Raw genomic sequence first — 22697 nt, forward strand, 5'->3', positions numbered from 1 at the left:
AAGGAATTACTAAGTTTCAAAGCTAAATACTCATTTCCAACCAAGAGATTTTTCTTTTTGAAAAAAAAAACATTACTAAGAGGCTAGGCGCTACAGAATAGATGAGGAAAGCAAAAGACAATAAAAGATGAACCATGGAAAAACCCAAACCTATCTTCTTTCAACTTCAGATGGTCAAGATGATATTCCAAAAATGTCTGGGCAGCATTTCATATTTACACTCAAAACATGCCAGATATCAGATTTCCAGTTTAACTCAATCCTCAGAAGATGTGTTTCTGTGTCGTCACTCAGCAAAGTTCTGCCAAATCAAAAGTCCTAATTCCAAGTCATCTGTGTATGTTGTGGCTGCTGATAAGCAGCAGACTGTGGTCCTATAGTTTCAGCAGCTCCAGCCACAGCCTGAGACTGTTGCAGAAATGTTGGAGAGGCAATCGTTTGCCCAGGTGGATAAATTCCAGCCATGCCACCATGCCCAGCCTGCATGGGCGAGAAGGTGAGACGCGGCCCCTGAGGAAGGTTGTACATAGAGCTTACTTGCAAGCTGGACATATCTTGTCCCGGAGCATGTATCCAAACAGTTGAACCCTCAGTCTGCAAAAAAAAAAATTCACCGGAAAGGAATTCTATTAGCTAGTGCAGACAAAGAACTTTATAAGAAAAACAGAAAGGGAAGAACAACTAATATGCTGAAGCTTTGTTAGCATGCAAGGGAATTAAAACTTCAAGTAAAGGTACAGAATGAAGACCAACCAGTTGTCCAGTTGTGTAGATATGATTTTCCTTCAATTGAGATGCTCCAAGATCTTCATTACCAACGGAGCTTCCAGATGTAACTGCTGAACCGGGAGCATAACCACCAGGGGTGTTGATAAATGAACCACCAGATTGAATACTATATTGAGTTGGATTTCCAGCATTCACCCCAGCCTTGAAATGTGGAAGAGGGAATTTAACCCCAGCAGCAGCTGCCGCAGGTGGTGGTGGTAGAAATACATTCCCAGCTGAAGGTTGAGGAGGAAAGCCATTGTGACCTAAAAACTGGTGTATTGGTGGCATATAATATGGAGAGAGATAGTGGCCATATGGGTAGAAATTAGGGGGATAAGTCTGCCTGTAAACCGGAACTGACTGCTGAGAGACAGGTATGGAGCTTGGCAGTGGTGGAGTTGAGTTTGGGCTAGGCACAGCAGCAGAATTTCCACCCTGCAATACGAAATACACGGATCAGAAGCATAAAATAGTAAAATGGATATTGATCTAATACTTAAGGAACTCACAAAATACAACTAAAAACGAATTTGCTCTAGAAAGTTCCAAAGCACATACAAATTCACTCTTGGTAACTGACAGAGTACAGTTGAACTATGTTAGTCCTCTCCATATTTGGATATGAAATTATTGATGGATCCCATAAATTTACTCAACATTGATTAACTACATGTATTTCCTGTAGAGTAATATGCGCAATACAATCGCAATGTCAATACACGTTGTCTACAATCGACAAAGTACAAGGTGCCTTTATTTTCAGATATTAAAAGATATACATGGCAACTGAATGAATATATCAATACTAGAAAACTTTTCAAATTATTAAATAAGTCCATTCAAACCACTTATATTTACCATGGAAATGAAGATATAGACCCCACAAAGTTTAAACAAATCAAGAACTGAACATTGATATGCCAAAGAAAACAAAATGACAACCTTAATAGATAAATAACTAATAAGACATAATTAAAGAGCTTACAACAAAGTTCGGAAGGTGGGGTGTTTCATGTGCCTGATTATCATGCCCTTCCACCTGTAAAAGCTGGCTCCCTAGCATGGGGGGAAAGAACCCAAGATTATAGCTAGGGGCATGTAGAGCAGTTTGGCTCTGTGGACCTTCTGGTGGCAACTGCGACTCCTGCTTTGGAAGTTCACTTTTTGAGTCTGTACTTGAAGAGACATTACCCTCTGTAGGCGGTAACTTTTCAAGCGCGTTAGGTATTGATGGTGGATTCTCAGAAAAATCTCCGTGCACACGTGAGGATAAAATATCATTGCTGCATAAAAAAAATAGAATGTGACTAAAACTTCTCAAAAGAATAATATCATAGTATACAAAGGTCCTGTAGTAGACAATATAAATAACTTATGCTATGGAAGAGAGACTAACTATAAATCTGGGTAAATATCTTACTCAAACTTATGTTTTTTTATCATTAAGCATTAGAGAAAAGCACAATTCATATACTAAACTAACCCAAGTAGATATACACAGAAAACAGCATTCACCAACCTAGGAGAAGGTTCTTTAGTGGTTTCATCAGTATCCTGAGAAGATTCAACAGCACCTATAGAGAAGTTATCACCACCAGTACCATTAACTGAGTCTACTCTCGGTCCAAAAGTAGCATCAATACTTCCAAAGGTCAATACATTTTTCAAAGCTTCAGGGACTTGGATATGATTTGGAAAAGTAACATGTTTTGCAAATGAGAGACTCGAGTCACGAGGCACTTGAGAAGTAGCTTCAACAGCGTTGGTTACAACCTCCAGTGTGACCACTGTTAAGAAACATAAGCAAATTGAAAACACCTACTAACAAAAGTAATAAAATTGATAACGTTTACTAAGCACACACAAGGATAACAATAATAGATACTAAATACCTGCTGATAAAAGTAATGGCAGATACGGCACAAGCATGGATACAAACTATGATTGACTAACATAATTGAAAATGAAAGCAGGAAAACACCATTCATGAATTAAGTTTAACTTTCGACGCACGCACACATCTGAGAGCATGAAAATAAAAGGCAACTCTCAGTGTGTAACATGTTAAAATACCTTTCAGAGGAACAGCAGGCTCTAACTGTGACTGTTTAACACTTTTAGAAGGCAGCTTGGCCAAGGAACCATCATCATTCGAGGGAAAATGGGGTTGTGAAGGCTTAATATTCCAATTCTTTTCAGCCACCACCACAGAATTAGCAGATCTGGAGGCCCTTTTTACACTCTTGGACGACTCCAAGCCAATAGCATCAACAGAGCCTTTTTTGTTTTCTTGAACATGATTTGATACAGCAGGATCTGAAGCAGAAGAGTAAACAGAGGAAGCAGATGCTGATGGGGCAGAAATTGGGAGCTGTTCAGGTATTGACACGGGCTTTTCATGATCCAGTGAGCCAAAGGTAGGTGTAGATGCCACAGCGGCAGGGCGAGATGCTGCAGCTCCCAACTTCTTTACATCTATAGCTGAACCTCCTTCACGAACATTGTTATCAACACCCATAGGGGATTTGGGGGCAGAACTGTGAATAGAACTCCCATTTGATAGGTTTGTGACCCCATTTGGTGTGCCAGTTGAAGCCCTGGAGATAAAAATATATATCATAAATTAAGAGGAAAAATAAAACCCAAAGTTCTGCTCAAGCATGCAGTAGAGTTAGGACACAAAACAGTTCTTCATAGATACAAAAGGCATAAATTAAAAAGTTAGCTAAAAATTTACGTTGGCATTGAAGTTGCAGCAATGTTTTTCGTTTTCTGTAGAACTGGCTTAACAGAAGAGGGCATAGAACCTCTATCTGCAACGTGATTGACCCCATTTTCCCTCCGAGCAAAAGCATTCCTCCCACCACCAGCATCTGAAAGTTAATTGGAAAACAAGAAGGTAATTTATATCAATAGGAAGCAACTTTACGTTAACATAAGGCAGAAACCCATAGATCAATAAAAATTAGTAATCCTCACAATTGCAGCACAAACTTGGTTTTGAAATCTGCTGACACTGTTCAAATCAAATAAATACTTTCAAGCAAAGTAACATTTAATGGATTACATGGGAAAAAAAGAGGAGGAGGGGGGGGGGGGGGGGGGGGGGGGGGGGGTGTGCAAGTAATCTCATCAGTAATTACATATTTTGATTAACGGTCAGATTTCATGCAATAACCATCAGCCTTCTAGTGATCTATTGCTTCTTTCAAGGGGTTGAAAAACTTCACGCAAAACCCACCTTTCTATTTCCAGGTTGTGATACCATAAGTCACTGACAGAATAAAAATTATTTTAAAAAATTAGTCTGCAGAGGTTCTCTTATGCTCAGTTTCTCTCAGCACACTTAATACCACTACAGCTATCATTAACCAGGAGGGGTTAGAGATATTTGAGTTATTCCTTTAAGCAAAGGAACAGGGTCAAACGAACATCTTAACTGGCCAATATGGAGGACATGTGGAGGATTATAATGCTTTGAGTTTAAACAACTAACTAAAAGATAAACATACAAATATATCTAGACCTAGCTGAATATTAAGTGTGCAAATATATGTAATAAACAGATTGAAAGTTTACCAGAAGAGATGCTGGAAGAATAATTCCCTTGGCCACCACCCCTAGACACTCGCCTCTGTGTGCCTGGTGGCATTCTAGAATCTTCAGATGCTCTACCTTTCAAGTTCTGGAACAGTAACAATGTTGAATTATAAAGTAGCCTAGCTAACTTCAGATGAGCACGCAAATGAAAATAAGATATAGACAAAATTAATCATTATTATACTAGAACAGCAAGCAGGACTCAAAATGTCATTTGATGAAACTCTTAAATCAAATGAAATGGAAAATTCATATTCATAACTGGCCTGTATATATCCATACCACCCAATTGAGAAGTATTCCATTTCCAACTATACAAAAGTAAAACATGGATGATGGAGAAGAAATAATTTTGTTTCACAGCCTCACCAAGCTTGTAAAGCCAAGTTCACCAGTTTAGTCCAAAGACATCTTTCAATTATTTAAAACCGTAATCAACATTAAGAAGATAAAGCCTCCTTCAGATTATAGAAGAACACAAGATATTACCTCCTTCCTCCGATCTTTTCTCCTTTTGACTTCATGAAATGTATCTGCCAACCCAAACAATAAGATCATTATCTTCAGTAGTTCAGACTACACAAATCTTACATGAAATGGAATGTGTTTCCTACATGCTGCATGAGTAATATGCATGACAACTTCTACAAAACAACGACGAGGAAGGACACAAGCAAAGACAGACAATATAATTGCAGTCAGACAACTGAAGGAGCAATCTGATTCAGGCATGTAGGTCAAAAGTTTATATGCGGCCGAAGATAATTGTGAATCCCAGATATTTCAATCACTTAAAACCAAACACCAGAATAAATTAAATGGCAAAGTCGCAAGCATATAACAGAGGTCCTAGTTATGTAGTAATTTGTCACCATAAAATTGTTTCAAGAAGCATAGATAGTAGTTGACAAATAAACCAATTTATTATCAGAGATACGAGTCCACTGATAAGAATGTCCTATCAAAACCAAGGTGCACTGTATGACAAATAATATCATACCCTATTCTAAAATGTAGACTTCACTACTACTTTGCAAGATTAAGATTAAAAAGAAACTAACTAATGTATTAGCCCATAAAAACCAAAATTTGGAAGCGCACACGAGCATATAAATGTAAGCAACAGAAAAGCACCACCATCATTGAAATATTTTAATGATCAATGCAGAAAAATAGACCAAGTGATCTTTCACTTTAAACAATTTAGCTTCGGCAGAGTAGGCTTTCAAATCTTATTAAAGAACCGTGACAAATTAAATTGCAAAGCTTCGATATCGACTGCTGTGAAGAAAATAACATTTTTATTACCATTCTCATTAACTTTTACCAATATTTGTTAAGGGGATACCAAATTTCAGTTTTTAGCTTTTGAGGGCCGGAATTTTAAATCTTTCAGTAAAGAAATCAGCATAAAACACAAACTTTAAACACAGTCCGGCTCCTACCGAATTACAAAGACAACAAACCGAACGCAAATAAGAAACACAACCAAAGAAGTTTCTTCTCAACTACGCAAACGCTCGTGCTCTTCTTAAATTGATTAAAAATGTTTCAATTTTCTTTCATATCTTCGCTTTTCTCAAGAAGCAGACGCAGCCCATAAAAGAAAAATCAAAACCCAGAAGAAACCACCGATCACATGGCCAAAATAAAACAAACCCCACAAAACTCCCCACCAAGAACACACAACACAAACACCCATCAATCGAAACCCTAATGCAAACACATACTAACATGCAGAAAATATATCCGTTCACCTAAATACAAGAGCTTTTGAGCGGTTTCGTTGGGATCCATAGAGCACTCCTTGAGCACAGCGTAGATTTCATCGTCGCTGTGTTGCTTCTTGGTGATCTCTCTGATGTCCTGGATCGTATCCTTTACATTGCTTGGGATTGAAACCCTAGTCTCCCCACCGCCGCTCATGTTATGTTTGAGACAGAGAAAGAGAGAAAAGAGTGTTTTTTGTGTCTTGTGTATTGAGAGACTTTGAGAGAGAGAAAGAGAGGCAGCTCAATAATAAAGGGGCCCTCTATTTATATTGGTGAGCATATATTGGTGTGTGAAGGACTTGGAAATTTTATGACGGGGCTGGGCTGTGGGCAAGCCTACATGGAACCTTGGGAGATACGGGATTTGGATTTGTGTTTGTTTCTGGGATTGAAGGGCAAAAAGGGCAGAAAATAGAGAGAGAAAGACAGTGACAGCAGAGAGCGACTTCACAGAGAGAGAGAGAGAGAGAGAGAGATTTGTGTATACTTTTTTCTCAAGGTTTTTAGATGTAACTGGAAATTTTTGGGGAGGTCCAAAAAGGCTAGTGAGGAAAAATAGACCACGTTCGATGAAGGGGTAATTACACGAAAGGATACTTTTCTGTTGTGACTTCTACATTTGATATCATATAAATGACTATTAATTAATTAGTTGAATTTTCCTAACGGCTTATATTTACGCGTCACAATACATATGAGAATTCACGATCGTTGATTAATATGAATCGCGTAATGAATGGCTAATATAGTTTACAGTTACTATTACGTCTTTGAACAACTAAAATGCTTAGTGTGTCTACTCAAATACTGCATTTGGTTATGTTTAAATAGTTTTTTTTTTATTTCCTACAAATCTAGTTCTAACAATTACCTCTAACTAAATTTTACCTTTCAATCTTATTATTTTTAAAAATAAAAATAAAAATAAATCATCACTTTTATTTCCCAAGAACATCATGTTGTAGAATAAAATAGAATCAATTAGAGCAGAGAAACTTAAAGAAAAGAAGGCGGCACAAATAGGTAATTTTCGTATTTTATTGGAGATTAAAGTAACTTTAGAATAATTTTGTAATTCTAAAAAAGAAAGAATAATTTTGTAATTTTATTTGTTAAATAGGTCATTTGTTTTCTTTTATGGATTCATAGGCTTTAGGGTTTTTTTCAATAAAAAAAGGTTTGCAATAAGAATTTTCAAGAGGAAATATAATGAAATATTTTTTATGCAAAATGTTAGGGAGACCAATTTGTGTATCGTCTATCTATTTATAGATGTGGGAGCCATTATATTGGTGAGCTCCACTTTTATTAGAGAGATAATACACAAGTTGGTCGATAGTCTCCCTAACATGGCCTTTTTTTATAAGATAGTCGAAACATTGATTAAACAAGAATTATGGTCAAGGGTTTAGGGGTTCATTCAATTTGGGGTTCATTCAATTCAGGTTCATTCGGGGGTTCAAGTTCGATTTGGGCCTAGTCAACTGGCTCGCTCTGATACTATTTTATGATTTCATAGGGACAGACCCATGTCCAACTACTAGCAACATCAATATTATTACCAACTTACGTTCTTAATATTAATAAACATTATAAATGACATTTCTCATTCTTTAAAAAAATAAATGGGGATTGATTTCTCATGAATTCATTTCCACAAACCAAACGCTTAACTAAGTTTTATCATGAGCTTGTGTAGCCATCATTTTCAATGGGATACATGATTGAATATTGTTTTCTATCAGTCACAACACTCCATATAAAAGTTGGTATATTTCTTTTTGCTAAGTACATATAGAATGGATCTTGACTAATTCACCCTAGATTAATAACCGACCAAATTGGTAGATAAACAAATAGTTTGACTTAAGACACAAGGTACAACTCTTGATTAGAGGGAGACATTACTCTTTGTTTGTTTTGGCTATAAAGACATTATTACATGCTTTAACATATTAAATCTAGAGATAATGAGTAATTGCCAAAATTCAATAAAGGAAAGGTTTTCCAAGCAAACTTAACACACAAGTAAGGACACACCAAGTACGAGAGCCCTTCCATAGATGCAGAACTATCAAGTGACACAAACTGAATTTGAGCATATGTTTAGACAGTTTCATACAATAATTTTTTCCATCACATGTTTTCATGAAGTATATTAAAGACAATTTGAATACATAATTACTGCAAAAAACAAAGTACATGAAATATTGAAGAAAAAAAAAGTTAAAAGTCTTTAATGTTCTAGGAACAAAGCTAAAAAAGGAAAATGTTTCAATGGCCTATGAAAATCATTCAAAACTACTTCTAGAATCGTTAAAAGTGCTCATGACAGTGTTTGACAAAAAAATAACCCCCTTAAAAATAGTTCTGAATCATGGAATGACTTTTTAAGAAGTATTTTTAGTATCGTTTTTACGTGCAACTTCTAATAAAAACGCTTCTAACCATGAGTGCTTCCTTATGACCAAAAAAAAAAAACATGAGTGCTTCCTAGAAACCGAGTCCCAAATCCTACTTGTATACAGTATAGTCTAGAGCGGTGTGTGACCATATATTTGGTATTTTCACCATGAACAGAAAAGGAGGCGATGGACAGAAACGGAAAGCCATATCAGCGTGGTGATGAGTGTACGTAGTATATTTCTTTTTCATGAGGGGCAAATTTGAAATTTAAAATGTATACAATATTTGTACATATATTTATATATATGATGTAATAATATTCTCCACTCAAAAGTTCAAAACCCTAATCTGTATTCTCTCTCTCGCTCGCACCTCCCAAGCTCATTACTTTCCGTTTCTCAAATTTTCCCGAGAAAATCCGATATTAAACGCAATGGGTTCGAAGTCGAATGCCGGTCATCCTCACACAGGCGATGGCGCCAGCCCTGGGTTTGTCTCCTCTCTCTCTTCCTCTCTCTCTCTCTCTATCTCTCTCCCTCTCTTATAACACACACCAAAATTAGCTGTTTTCCTTTTGGTTCTCGAGAAAATTGGATGTATCTGAGAAAATAGAAGTGAATATTTTGTATCTTTATCTTTTCTAGCTCGGTTTCCTTTTGTTTCCTTCATTTTCTCGTTATTCAAGCATGAATGCATCCTTTGTAAGACCCTCTATGCGTTTCCTCACCTTTTTTTTCCCTTCTAATTGGTTGTGATATTTGATTTGTAATGTGCAGAAAGATCTTTATCGGTGGATTGGCAAAAGACACTACATATGGTGAGTGCTCTTTTTCAGAAGTTTTTTTTTAATTTTTTCATTTCCAGTGCGTTCACAAAAGTTATTTAGCTAGATTTTTTTTTGGAAAAGAAAGAAATTTAAATTCTAGTCATATGGTGAAAATGTGTAGCATGAAAACTAGTGAGTTATATGGACTACTTATGGCTACTTGTTGTCTTTCTATTAGACTTTAGTTGGGATTGAAATTATTATTTGCAGTATCTTCTGAGATATGGGATTTTGGTTGGTGGGTAAGGTTTTGTTACTGATGTATTGCGTTCTATTTTGTTTTAATTGCTTGTGCAAATCAAATCAATAGCTACATTTACCAAGCACTTTGGGAAATATGGAGAGATAGTGGACTCAGTGATAATGAAAGATCGCTTCACGGGTACGCCAAGGGGTTTCGGTTTTATTACCTATGCCGATCCATCAGTTGTTGACACAGTTATTGAGGAAACTCATGTTATCAATGGCAAGCAGGTAAAGCAGCTCTTTACGACTGTGTCTTTCTGTGGTTTATTATGAACGAACTTGCTCAATATAGATGGATGCTATTACTCGTTTTGGGGCTTTATATTTTATATAAGATGTTTATCCAATTGATAGTGATGTCAAAAACTACATGCTTAGTCAAAGGCAACTTAGTATTTCTTTTAGCGGTATTACTATATACTGAATGAAATTTGAGCAGGTTGAGATCAAGAGAACAATTCCGAAAGGACAAGGGCAATCAAAGGATTTTAAGACAAAGAAGATATTTGTTGGTGGAATCCCATCATCAATCATTGAGGGTATGCTCTAATATCTTATTCTCATTTTATGTGATTACAACTTGGAAGGATGTTAAACTATTAGTTTTACACTGAAATGTTTTCCAACTCTTATAAAGCATGTTTACGGTATCATGTTACTTTCTTTTTACTTGGCTTGGTGAATTTGTGCAGAGGAGATGAAAAGTTTCTTCTCAAAGTATGGGAAAGTGGTAGAACACCAGATCATACGAGACCATGAGACCAATCGTTCTCGAGGCTTTGGATTTGTAATTTTTGACAGTGAGGAAGTTGTAGATGAGTTGTTATCTAAAGGAAACATGATTGATATGGCGGGTACCCAGGTGAGCTTGTTTAGATGGTCTCTGGGTAACCAGCATGTACACAGATTCCTTTTTGACATGGAGCATCAATTGTTGCATTCTCCTGTTTTGTTAAATCTATGCATTAAAGGGTTGTTATCTTTCATTTTCATTCGTTATTCTAATCATTCACTTTAGTGATTTGGAACTAATTTTAGGTGGAGGTTGTTACAGGTATAGATCTTCTCGGGAAAGGGTGATCCCAGTAGCTCCATTTCGAAATAAACTAGGTTAACTAAGTTGCTTTGTTGTAGGTGGAGATCAAGAAAGCTGAACCAAAGAAAGCCTCAAATCCATCACCTGCTCCTGCATATGGTAGCAATTCTAGGACTCGTTCTTTCAATGATGGCTTTGGTGCATATGGCAGTTCTTATGGTGGTTTTGATGGAGGGTTTGGCCCTGGCCCTTTTAGGACACCAGGTGGTCTGGGTGGTAGATATGGTGGTGGTTATGGTTATGGTTATGGTAGCGATAGTGGAGAATTTGGCAGTGGTTATGGGGGTTTTGGCAGCAGTAGCTTAGGTGGCTATCGAGGTGAATCTTCCCTTGGTTATAGTAGCCGCTTTGGACCCTATGGTGGTGGCTTTGGTGGGGGTTATGGTGCAAGTGGTTTAGGTGGTTATGGCCGAGGTGGTGAAGGCTATGGAAGTTACGGGAGTTCAAACTATGGTGGTGGATATGACTCTGGTCCTGGTGCTACTTATGGCGGAGCAGGTGGACCGTATGGAAGGGGGGGCTATAGTAGCAGTAGTCGGTACCATCCCTATGCAAGGTAGATATAGAAGGCGCTAGTCAGTACATTCCCTATGCAAGATAGTAATGAAGGATTTTCGATGCAGTTGCTTAAGCTTTGCCATAGAAGTCTGGCACAGGTTGCTTAGATTTGTTTCTGGCACTCATTTAGGCACTTGTTGGAACTACTAGAGATTTCCTATGATTGCAGTATGGGAAGCTTTTAAGGTCGGAAGAGTTTATTAGACTACTTCTCTGTTGTATGGTTTAGAAAAACTTTGAAGACTGAAGCACTTGGTGTCTGCTATGGATGTCTTGTAGTTTCATTTCAATTTAGTATGTTGTAGACTGTAGCATCTTATTATGGTGTTTATTACAATCTACTTAGTGATCTAGATAGATGTTCTAATGATTTAATTATCTGCTTAGCCTAGCCTGTGATGTTTACATTAGCAATTGGTCGTGTTATAGTTTTATGTTGGTGCATGTTGGGATGTCTTATTTTGCTAGTTAGTCCGAAATGATGGAGTTCATAGTGAAATGTCTTTTAGTTTGAAATATTAGTTTAAAAGATAACAAGGAATTGATATAAATTGAGAGCTCTAGCAATGACCATTGTGTCATTGGCACTTTTACTTGTGTTTCTGTGGAGGTTCTTCCATTAGTTGTGAAGAATAGATAAATTACCCGGATGCTTGCTCTTAACCAAGTTTAATTTGGATGGGACTCTGGGAATACAGGTGGTTTTTATTGGTAAATTAAACGCTCTGCAAAATAGCATGGCACAAAGTGGAAACAATGTCTCTCCTTGAATTTTGTTGTCAGTCAAGCCAGTATATAACTGTTTAATTCATGTGCTGCTTTCTGTTGAAATTATGTTTAGCAGTTTCTTATCCTCGTATATTCTTTCATTGGTGAATCTATAAACGATATATAAATTATATAAGATGTACCCTTTAACGCTATTTTTCCCAGTTTGGCTGTTGGCGGTGATCTTGTGAAGTGCAAATACGACTTTGACTTATTTTCCTAGGTTATTTTTGGTCGTTTGGTTGATTGAGGCCTTCTTTGTACAAGTTGAAACACTGGCTGTGATTGTATTTTAGAAATTGCTTATGTACCTCCTGTTTTTTCTAAAAGTTTTTCAACTTCGGAGAAGCGTAGGCTCCCTCCCAAATGATTCTGGCGCACATTTTGGTGGTTTTGCAGCAATGTCCCTTGTTATATCCTTTTCCCCCATCTTTTTGGCCCAAATGCGGCAAAAATTGTTGTGATGAATGCTTTGCATGCTCAATTTTGCACGTGAAAAGTGTCGCACAACTTTGAGGACGAAATTCAAAAAAGATAAGAAAAAGAGGATTAAATGAAGCTGAATTTGTGTGAATTGTGCCCAGTCTTTCTCCTCGTTGAGTAATTTCCGTTGACCAATATAAACTTTGATGCTTTAAGCTACGTCTCCAAGCATGTTGATAGCCCTTGTCTGTTCTCAAACAAGCAATTTAGGGAATTTTTCAGCAAGGGCAATGCGAATTGCTCGAGTCGTTTCTCGTTGCATGTGATTTGTGATTTTAAATTTATACTAACAAAGGATAGCAACCATTTGCGATTCACTAATATGCCGTTTTATACTAACAAAGGATAGCAACCATTTGCGATTCACTAATATGCCGTGAGAGGGTAATGTGCAATTGATTAAAAAGTGTAGAGGTTTGTAGCTCAAATGATTAGTATATAATATTTTTTTTTCCGTGATGTTGAGAGACTTGCTTATTCTGAGTGCATACACCTCTCTTCCTATAGTACATATCACGTGATCATAAAATAACACAATATTTTCATTACTTTTTATTTATTTATTATTTACGGGAATTCGAATTTGGGGTAACTTAAACCGTTCAAAAGAGAAATACCAATAATTAACTGGTTGATGCATTAGTTATTAATCTTGATATTTTGTTTTATGACCTTATAATTAATATGATTACAGAAAACATCCCTAAAACAGAAATTAATGACATCTATGCAAAAAAGAAACCACAAAAGAAGAAAAAAAGAAGACACCGCGTGAGAGAGAGATATATTAGAAGCATTACATAATAATATTCGTGGAACATCGTCTAGATCCCCAAACTTAAAAAAAAACATTGAAAAATTGGACTCTCTGCTCTTCTCTGCTCTGCTTTCTCAGTCTCTCTGTCACTTTCTGTTGAGCCGGCGATTCAGCAACTGAAGTCCAACTCAGTGAGTGATGGGTGGCGAGTTACGATACGAGATCGCACAGAATGCCTACATAAAGCTGGTGCTGCACGCTCTCAAGCACAAGAGCTCCGCCGTCAACGCCGTCCTCCTCGGCCGCGTCTCCTCCCAAAACGACGCCGTCGAGATAACGGACTCCGTCCCTCTCTTCCACTCGCAAATCGGCCTCCTCCCCCAACTCGAGATCTCCCTCATCCTGGTGATTCCCACATACCCTCCTCCTTCTTTCTCTCTCATCACACTTCTCCCTCTAGGGTTTCAAAATCTTAAATTGAATTTTCCCACGAAACAAACAGAGTTCGAATTTCTTGAAAAGAGATTTAATTTTTGTTGTTTTGATTGAATTGGGTCAGATAGAGGAGCACTATGCTGCTAAAGGAGTGAGCATTGTGGGCTATTTTCACGCCAACGAGAGGTTTGACGATCACGAGCTCGGCGGCATTGCCAAGAATATCGGCGATCACATCTATCGCTATCTTCCTCAAGCCGCAATTCTTTTGGTGTGTGATTCGTTCGTCCATGAACCTCTGTTTTTGTAGTTTGTTTGCTGCTTGTTTGATATGGAATTTTATTCTATGTATTTTCATCCATTTTCAGTTAGACAACAGGAAGCTTGAAGCTTTGACAAGAACTAAGGACCGGAGCCCCGTAATGCAGGTGGGTACCTTTAACTATTTTTTCTTTTCTTGGGGTTAATATGTTCTTGTTTTTTTTTTTTTTGGTATGAAGAAGCATTGATCATTTTTTTTTTTAATGAAAGAAGCGTTGATCATTTTCTTTGTCTAATTATGTTAATTATATTATATGATGGGTGTATGAGTATCTTTAGTTATGAACTGCTTGTAGTATGGTAATTAGTTAAACAAAATGAGAGAGGATTTGTTTATGGTACGTGTTTCTTTGCTTTTCTAGTAACAATAAATTAACAATACTGCTTTGGGGAGATTGGAGCTATTGGTGTGGATTAACAATACATGCGTTTCTTCCACTTCATAAGCTATTTGTCGAAATTGGCAATGCCAGAATCCACCTACTCTCTGCGGATATACACAAACATCAAACTTTTCTAATTGCTAATCTATGCTCAACATTATTTGTGGGAAACTCATGTTTTCCATGGTTTTCCCTTTCCCTAAAAGCTGTCAGAATTTTTAATAGAATTTCAGTTCAGTGCATCTTGAAGAGCTGCTTCTCAACATCTTACAGTATCCTTACAATGTTCGGAAAGGATTTCAATAGAGTTGTTGAAGGAATTGGTTAATACCTAATTAATGTTATTCGGCAAACAAAAACATCAAGTTCGAAATCATTATTTTTTCAGCTAATTTATAAAGTTCAAATGGGCTTGGATAGGTAGTCTTTCTCCCCTGGTGTAATCCGTATCTTTTTCGTTTGTTAGACCATCAAGCAGTTATTTCTCTTGATTCTGTATGTTGGAACCATTGTTTGTGACTTCATCTTCTCAGACATTAACTTCGTGCTATATTCATGTAATTTTGTATTATGTGGTTGTTTATTTCAGTGTAATTTGTCCTGGAAATTCTCCTTCCTAATCTATTTCAATGTTTAAAAAAACATTCAGCTTTACACAAAGGATGCATCTAGGATTTGGAAGTTAGTCGGCTCTGATGGAAATCAATTAACCATCAAGGAGCCATCATCAAATGTTGTTCTACTGGATTATATCTCAACTGAAAAATGGCAGGATGTTGTAGATTTTGATGATCACCTTGATGACATTAGCAAGTGAGTGCGATACATCATTATACTTTTATTTTCAACCAATTTTTATATTGATAAGTAAATTGTAGTTGACTGGAAATGTAATGTACAGGGATTGGCTGAACCCAGAACTGTTCAAGTAAACTTGGCATTGCTGTCAACATATGTGCTACTCTTCAAATATTACAAATGGCTTCATGCTCAACTCAGTTTCTCATGCTGGGTTTCAGAGGACAAGGGGTGACTTATCAGAGAAATCAGACAGATTGACCGTAATCTTGGTTTATTGTTTGTAAGAAACTTTCGAGATGTAAACAACTGGATATCAGTTATCTTCTCGTATACTTTAATGTTTGATACTAAAGGGTTTCAGTATGTTCTTTTCTTGATCACTTAAAATGGAGTTTATGGTTGTAGAATCGGAACAAAATGTCATTTTTGAGCCTAATGTTATCTTTTCTTTGTATCAAATTTGTGATTGACTGAACAGCTAGTGAAAGGCTTGGTATTTGATGCCAATGCCATGCTGTGTTGTTGGCACAATGTTAAGTTGCATGTTGTTCGACAATCTGAACGCGATTATACCTGGGTTTTATGGCCAAATAAATCTACATGAAAACCATAATGCGAAAGAGATTTTGTTAGGAAGGTAGAAAACCAATAGTTTTTTTATATACATAATCTAAGCAAATGATATCTTATTTTTTTATATACATAATTTTTCATGTATTCCGTTTTTCATCAAGAGGTTGTCCTTGTGTTAAAACCCCACGCATGAAGGTGTGTTGCTTGAAGAATTTTCCTTATTTAATTAGGATTAATTTTTTTTCCCAAAAAGATGATAGGAAGGAATTGATACAATATAATTTAATTAGAGTAACTAAGTCACCTACAAAATTTCCCTTTTTCACATATGGCCGCTCAATATTCGCCGAAATATATATGCTCCAACACAAACATACACAAAGGTCGAAGCCTTAGAAGTGAAAAGAACAACGACCTTCAAAAGTTGAAATGCTTTCAACTGTCACTTCCCTCCATCTTCCTCCTCTCAACCACACAGACTCTCACACTCACAGACCCAATTCACAAAACCTCACAACCCATCTTCTCCACAACTTCAGCTCCCCATTAGAGCTCAAACAACTCCATGCCCACCTCATCAAAACCAACACTCCTCTCACTTCCCTCCCTCTCACTCGAATCGCCTTCGTCTGCTCTCTCAATCCCAGTTTCTGTTACGCTCAGAAAATCTTCAAACACCTCGAAAACCCTGAGATTTTGGCGTGGAATTCGTGCTTGAAGGCCTTCGCCGAAGGCAATGATCCCATTGATGCAGTTATGCTTTTTTATCAGTTGCAGAGTTTTCATGTTTTGCCTGATAGTTTCACTCTGTCTTTTGTTTTAAAGGCGTGTACGCGTTTGTTGGATGTTTCCAATGGTAGAGTTTTGCATGGTTATGTGGAGAAACTTGGGTTTCAGTCGAATTTGTTTTTGATGAATATGATCTTGAATTTGTATGCTTTGTGTGGTAAAGTGCGGGATGCTTGGTTGTTGTTTGATAAAATGTCGCAACGAGATGTCGTGACATGGAATATAATGATGACCCAGTTGGTAAAGAGGGGTGATATTAAGGAAGCCTACGATTTGTTTTCACGGATGCCCGAGAGAAGTGTGAGGTCATGGACTTTGATGATTTCAGGGTTTGTCCAATGCGGGAAGCCTAAGGAGGCTATTAGTCTATTTTTGGAGATGGAAGAGGCTGGTGTGAGGCCAAATGAGGTGACTGTAGTGGCTGTTCTTGCGGCTTGTGCTGATTTGGGTGACTTGGGTTTGGGTAGGAGAATTCATGAGTACTCAAACCAAAGCGGGTTTAGCAGAAATGTTCGTATTTCCAACACTTTGATTGAGATGTATGTCAAATGTGGATGCTTGGAGGATGCCTGTACAGTTTTCGATGGGATGAAAGAACGAACGGTTGTGTCATGGTCAGCTATGATTGCAGGGCTTGCCATGCATGGACAAGCTGAGGAAGCTTTGAGACTTTTCTCTAGGATGATTCAGATAGGCATGGATCCAAATGATGTAACCTTTGTCGGACTCTTGCATGCTTGTAGCCACATTGGGTTTGTGGATCAAGGTCGTGAATTCTTCACCAGCATGACTAATGATTATGGTATAGTTCCTCGAATTGAGCATTATGGTTGTATGGTTGATCTTTTGAGTAGGGCAGGGCTCCTTCAAGAGGCTTATGAGTTTATTATGAACATGCCTATCAAGCCGAATAGTGTTGCATGGGGAGCTCTGCTTGGTGGATGCAAAGTTCACGGAAACATTGAACTGGCTGAAGAAGCAACAAAGCACCTTTCTGAATTAGATCCACTTAATGATGGATACTATGTGGTTTTGTCAAACATTTATGCAGAAGCACAAAGGTGGGAAGACACAGCGCGAGTGAGAAAGCTAATGAGGGATCGAGGGGTGAAGAAGACACCTGGGTGGAGTTCAATCACAGTAGATGGGGTGATTCATGAGTTTGTTGCTGGGGATGAAGCCCATCCTCAAGCTCAGGAGATCTTCCAAATGTGGGAGAAACTAGTTGAAAAAATGAAGCTGAAGGGTTATGTGCCTAACACTTCAGTTGTTCTGCTAGACATGGAAGAGGATCAGAAGGAAAAATTTCTCTATCGCCATAGCGAGAAATTAGCGCTGGTTTTTGGGTTGATGAACACGGGACCTGGAACACCAATTCGCATTATGAAGAATCTTCGTGTTTGTGAGGACTGCCATGCTGCTTTCAAACTTATATCAGCAATTGTTAATAGAGAGATAGTCGTGCGTGACCGGAACCGCTTCCATTGTTTCAAAGATGGTTCTTGTTCCTGCAGGGATTACTGGTAAGAGGATCTAGACTCCTAGTGCTAACATCATTTTCAAAGATATTGAATTTTAGATTATATGCAACACATTTCAGTTTCAAAGCATGCTTGCATCTCTGGTTCCAAGTTATGAAAAATAAACAAACTATTTAATTGCACAAGACTAAAATCTGCCTTTTAAGTTATTCAAACTAAATAACTATGCTGCTACATCTTCTTCATCATCATCGAAACTAGAAAACTTAGCTAAGATTTGCAAAATTAAATGGGCATTTATTCTAAGAGGATTTTGACGAATCTCAAAAAACTGGACACCCTTTGGTCACTATCCCTGGTGCTGTGGGGCACTTAGCCAATGGACAATGGTCATCTTGGTCCAGACCCCACCACTTTGGTCCCATAATATTCTTGGATTGGAGGGCGAAATATAGGATAACAGCAGTAAAGGCCACTCCAGCATCCAAAGCAGCTGATAGGATATAGTTATGCCTAGCCCACCACTCCTTGTACCTTCTGTAAACAAAGAAGTTGAAGAAAATTCCAACTGCAAACCATGACGAATAGTTTACAGCTTTAGCTGGTGGCATCATACTTGTTGATCCAAGGATTACAGGCATATTTATGTGCCTAATCCACTTTTTGTTGGGGAATTTTTTATGGAGCAGCCAACCGGGAATGGGTGACAAAAGGCCGATGAGGAAGAACCAGTTCAACTCTGGGTAGATTCCTTTGCTAGTGAACATTCTGAGTGGCCCTATGACTCCCCATATGATCGAAGCATTGTAGAACACATCATCACCAGGACATGTCCATGGACTCCCCTCTGGCAACTTTGCCGGATTGCAGATGTTCTCGACAGTTGTCAGAAGCCACCAAGATGTGGCAAAGTAGGCACTTGTAGCTGCCAGTGTTCCAGCTAACTGAACATACAAAAAGGGAAAATTGCATGTGTATGTTCCATTATATCGGACATAAGAAAAACAACTGAAACAAATGGTGACAAATGGAGTTTTCTTGATAATTACCTGCACAAAAAACATGTCCTTAGGAGGGATCTTCATATAGTGACCTAATTTAAAGTCACCAAGAAACATGAGTGCTTGTGACATGCTGATATATCCATAGGTCTTGAAAGCCACATTAGCAAGAGGCTTCCCTGGGTACATATACCCGATAATTAGCTCTGTAATTATGTTGAGGCCTGGTTGCTGCACAATAAATATTGAAATGAAAAATGAAAAATTACTACGAGTCTTTAAAACAGAATTATGCCGAATACTGAACATATAGTAGATATTCGTAGGCGTATTCATGTATGTACGTATATGTTTTCAATCTAACAAAAGAGTATGTACGATACGATTGTATATAAATGAAATGACCAAAATCATACCATGTTTGTTGTGGCAAGAATAACCCCGATGGGTAAGGTGAAAGATAGTGCAATGGCACAAGCTAGTAAAACTCCCCACCATGGAAGTTGGAGCTGTTTGCCGAACCCTTCACAAGTATAGATGGCAAGAGCAACCATTACAACAAGGATGGTTTGGAACCACCATTCAGGGACTGATTCATAGTTACTCTTCATTAGTCTCGTGTGGATGTCTCCAACCTGATTCTTCATTGCACCAGTCGTCTTCTTCCACAGTTGCCATATTTCTCTGTTCATGATGCATGATGCCACACAAAGGGGAAGAAAACAATGAAAAATTTATTAATTAGCTTAGATGTAAAAGAAACATCGCAGAGTTTAGGAAATTAGATTGTCATCCTTAAATAAGATTCATTCTATTATATATCAAGTCAGGTGTTGGATTAGGTTTTGATTTCGGTCACTTGATACTAATGTACATACGTTTAACATAGGACTTGGGACTCGAGATTCAGGATTCGGGAGTGAATGTAGTAAACCGTAAAAATCTTATCGAAACTCCAGCACCCGAAAAACTTACTTTCCATAAAAGAGGGCAACATGTGAAATAGTAGCTGTGAGAGTGGCAAAGCCCCATCCATAGCCGTAGGCAAAGTAGACACTGAGGTAGAGTTTACTATAACTGTTATACTCCTTCAAATTCATATCGAAAGCTTTCTCATCCAAAATTCGACTGACGTTGTAGGTTTGGCCATCATGGTCAAAAGTGTGAGAGGAAAATATTGGGAACCTCTTAGCATCATATGCATTGGTCCAATAGGCAATGGGGGTAACAATGTAAAAGATCACAATAAAACCAATCAACATGTTAATGACTGCAACATCAGGATAGGCTAAGGGGCTGGTCAAGAAGGCAGCAATGGTGGACCAATCAAGGGCAAAAGAGCCAATTCCAAGGCCCTTGAGCCCTGAACCAATCTGCTGTGCTGTGACTGAGTCCTTCCAAATCCAGCAAACTAAGGAGAGAGCTGTTATGGAGGGGAAGAAGAAACTTGGGATAATGTAGTAAGCAAAGCTGCTTACGAAAATAATGATGAAGAACTGCATCTTTGTACGGCCTCCTCTGCGTCTCTTTTCCTTTTCATGCAATGCCCTGCCATTAATGCACATTATAAACTAACTAATTAATTAATTAATTTGGTGGTTCACAATTATACACAAGACAAGAAAGAGAAATAAACATGAAGAAAAGAAAACATTGATGAATTATTCTTTTTAATATAAGCGATATTGATGGAGAGGGAATTGAAAACACCGGACCTCATGTGCAGGATGAGTAATTATAATGTAGTACGGTATTACAGACTCAATTAGCTGAAATTGTTTCAATTTGACAAATTAAATTAAAGTACCTGAATAGAGAGACTTGAACCAAATTACCGGGCCACCACATGTAAGGGGAGTCAACAAGGTATCTTCTGAATAATCCAGCCCATCCATATCCAAGCATCTGAAAAGATTCCATACACACAAAAATTTATGTGAGACTGACTGTTTTTGTCACAAACGTAATAATGTTGAGTGACAGAATAATTCAAATAAAAGATGGCAGGTTTTGAAGAAATAAAGACTGGTAATGTAAATGCATGTTATCTTTTTCACTACAGTGTCAGTGCTATCGTGCAGTGAATGACTATCAACCGTTAATGCATTGTGAACCAACTTGCATCAACAACCGGCAAGGCAACCATCCACTTGCTCGTGCGCAGGCAATTGTCCTTAGCATTTCTCCCGAATGTAAATTTTTTACCTGAGTGGTGTGAGCTAACAAGAAGGCTGCCATAACATGAATACTTCTGTGGTAGTAAGCCTTGACAATTGTGATGATGTTGACTGCATAAACACTGTTGGATCCAGAGTTTGCAAATATGGTGATCAAAACGTGCTCCTTCATACTGAAAGGCCCCGGATTGAATGAGAAGGACCATTTTGTGAAGGGGACTGAAAATTGTGTTGTTGGAAGGACCGCAGCCATCAACTTGCCCAGCGGGAGGACCAAAATTTGGGCAGACACTGAAGAAATGAAGAGCTGATTTTGGCGGTACCCAAAAAACTGGTTGACAAAAGCAAGAGTGGTGCATGATAATAGGCCAAGCACCCATGTTCGAAATGTAATGGTTGGCTCTGATGGGTCATCTGTGATTGGAACTGTTAGCCTAACTTGCTCAATTGGGTTGTCGTCCACTTCATCATCTGTTTTTGCATCAACAAATGTTTGACAACATCAGTTAATTAATTGTAGATTTGATTGATAAAGTGTTGAATTCCTGGAAAATAGAAAGCTAAAAGGATAGCTTAAGATTTCAGAGAGACAAATCAATGGACTACTGGATAGTGTTTTTAACTTAGTCACCAACATAGCTGTGTGACATTTGATCACAAGATGTTTCGGTGTTATTTTCAATGGATTCACTCTTATCATTACGATGATATATAGAATGAAAATAAAAACATTTTCTAAGTAATTGTTTGGGGTGTGCGACAATAACACCGTCACCTAGTGTTACATTTCACACAAATGTTTGCTTTTAGTGCTTTTCTGCATAAATGTTTGCTAGGGGGACTTACCAATGACATGGATCTTGGAATGAGACTTGGTTTCACCGTCGCCATCTTCGTAGACCGTCATCTTTCTTTGCCTCCTTTTACTCTCTCTCAAAGAATACCATTAATGTGCATGCTAGGCTTCTGCAAAGAACAAGCTTGCAGTAATATAGACTCCACTCTACAAATAAAGCAAACGCGCAATTCTTAAAACTTTTCTTTTCTCAAGAAGAACGAAGTTTATTCGAAACACATTTATTGACCATCTTACTGACTCCTTCTTATACAAAACTAATGTAATTCAAGTCCCACTTTTAATGGAGATTTCGAACAAAAAAGAAAGAATGTGGTCCAAAAAGCAATGCTCTTTCAAGAAACCAGTTTTTAGGGCCTAAACTCTAGTGCAATGGAGTACTGGTCAAAGACACAAAAATCTAAATTTGGAAATATTTATGTGATGTGGGAAATCCTTAATATGCATCTAGTTGGCGAGTTTTGACATGAAGTACAATTAGCATTAGTGACGTCAGCATATATATATTTGCATCTAAATTTGTTTTCTTTGTATGGAACTTTATAGCGAATGTGAATGGCTTGGTGGCTTGATATATGATAATGTTATTTATTAAAG

At 37.7% G+C, this 22697-nt stretch overlaps 5 protein-coding genes across 8 annotated transcripts; 3 read left to right on the forward strand and 2 right to left on the reverse strand.

Moving 5' to 3' along the window:
* Positions 1–128: 128 nt before the first annotated feature.
* On the reverse strand, positions 129–6394 carry LOC110760156 (GBF-interacting protein 1-like). The gene is made up of 9 exons (XM_021962365.2): positions 6129–6394; positions 4861–4904; positions 4351–4456; positions 3509–3644; positions 2845–3368; positions 2291–2558; positions 1757–2054; positions 754–1206; positions 129–594 (listed from the first exon to the last, which is right to left on the reverse strand). Exons 1-9 carry the CDS (start codon positions 6295–6297, stop codon positions 319–321), a joined length of 2274 nt encoding a protein of 757 aa, XP_021818057.2. The 5' UTR covers positions 6298–6394; the 3' UTR covers positions 129–318.
* A 2474-nt stretch (positions 6395–8868) lies between these two features.
* LOC110760168 (RNA-binding (RRM/RBD/RNP motifs) family protein) lies at positions 8869–11666 on the forward strand. The gene is made up of 6 exons (XM_021962382.2): positions 8869–9038; positions 9326–9366; positions 9686–9849; positions 10061–10160; positions 10314–10483; positions 10756–11666. The coding sequence occupies exons 1-6, from the start codon at positions 8983–8985 to the stop codon at positions 11275–11277; spliced, it is 1053 nt and encodes a 350-aa protein (XP_021818074.2). The 5' UTR covers positions 8869–8982; the 3' UTR covers positions 11278–11666.
* Positions 11667–13315: 1649 nt separating this feature from the next.
* Positions 13316–15682, forward strand: EMB2731 (ER membrane protein complex subunit 8/9 homolog). The gene is made up of 5 exons (XM_088254245.1): positions 13316–13688; positions 13843–13989; positions 14087–14146; positions 15072–15235; positions 15324–15682. The coding sequence occupies exons 1-5, from the start codon at positions 13482–13484 to the stop codon at positions 15352–15354; spliced, it is 609 nt and encodes a 202-aa protein (XP_088110371.1). The 5' UTR covers positions 13316–13481; the 3' UTR covers positions 15355–15682.
* A 434-nt stretch (positions 15683–16116) lies between these two features.
* Positions 16117–21490, forward strand: LOC110760153 (pentatricopeptide repeat-containing protein At5g66520-like). Of its 4 annotated transcripts, none has more exons than XM_088254244.1 (2): positions 16117–18108; positions 21380–21490. In XM_088254244.1, coding segments are annotated over exons 1-2 (1884 nt in total). In that variant the 5' UTR covers positions 16117–16225; the 3' UTR covers positions 21381–21490. The 4 variants fall into 4 exon arrangements, with proteins under 4 accessions (XP_088110370.1, XP_021818054.2, XP_021818055.2 ...); XM_021962362.2 differs by lacking the exon at positions 21380–21490 and adding an exon at positions 21149–21330; XM_021962363.2 differs by lacking the exon at positions 21380–21490 and adding an exon at positions 19502–19640.
* LOC110760152 (oligopeptide transporter 1-like) lies at positions 18276–22329 on the reverse strand. The gene is made up of 7 exons (XM_021962361.2): positions 22091–22329; positions 21273–21715; positions 20875–20972; positions 20043–20615; positions 19484–19751; positions 19116–19298; positions 18276–19010 (listed from the first exon to the last, which is right to left on the reverse strand). The coding sequence occupies exons 1-7, from the start codon at positions 22149–22151 to the stop codon at positions 18390–18392; spliced, it is 2247 nt and encodes a 748-aa protein (XP_021818053.2). The 5' UTR covers positions 22152–22329; the 3' UTR covers positions 18276–18389.
* Between the last annotated feature and the right edge of the window lie 368 nt (positions 22330–22697).

Source organism: Prunus avium, chromosome 6 (assembly GCF_965620075.1).
Source record: "Prunus avium chromosome 6, drPruAviu1.hap1.1, whole genome shotgun sequence".
Taxonomy (NCBI): domain Eukaryota; kingdom Viridiplantae; phylum Streptophyta; class Magnoliopsida; order Rosales; family Rosaceae; genus Prunus; species Prunus avium.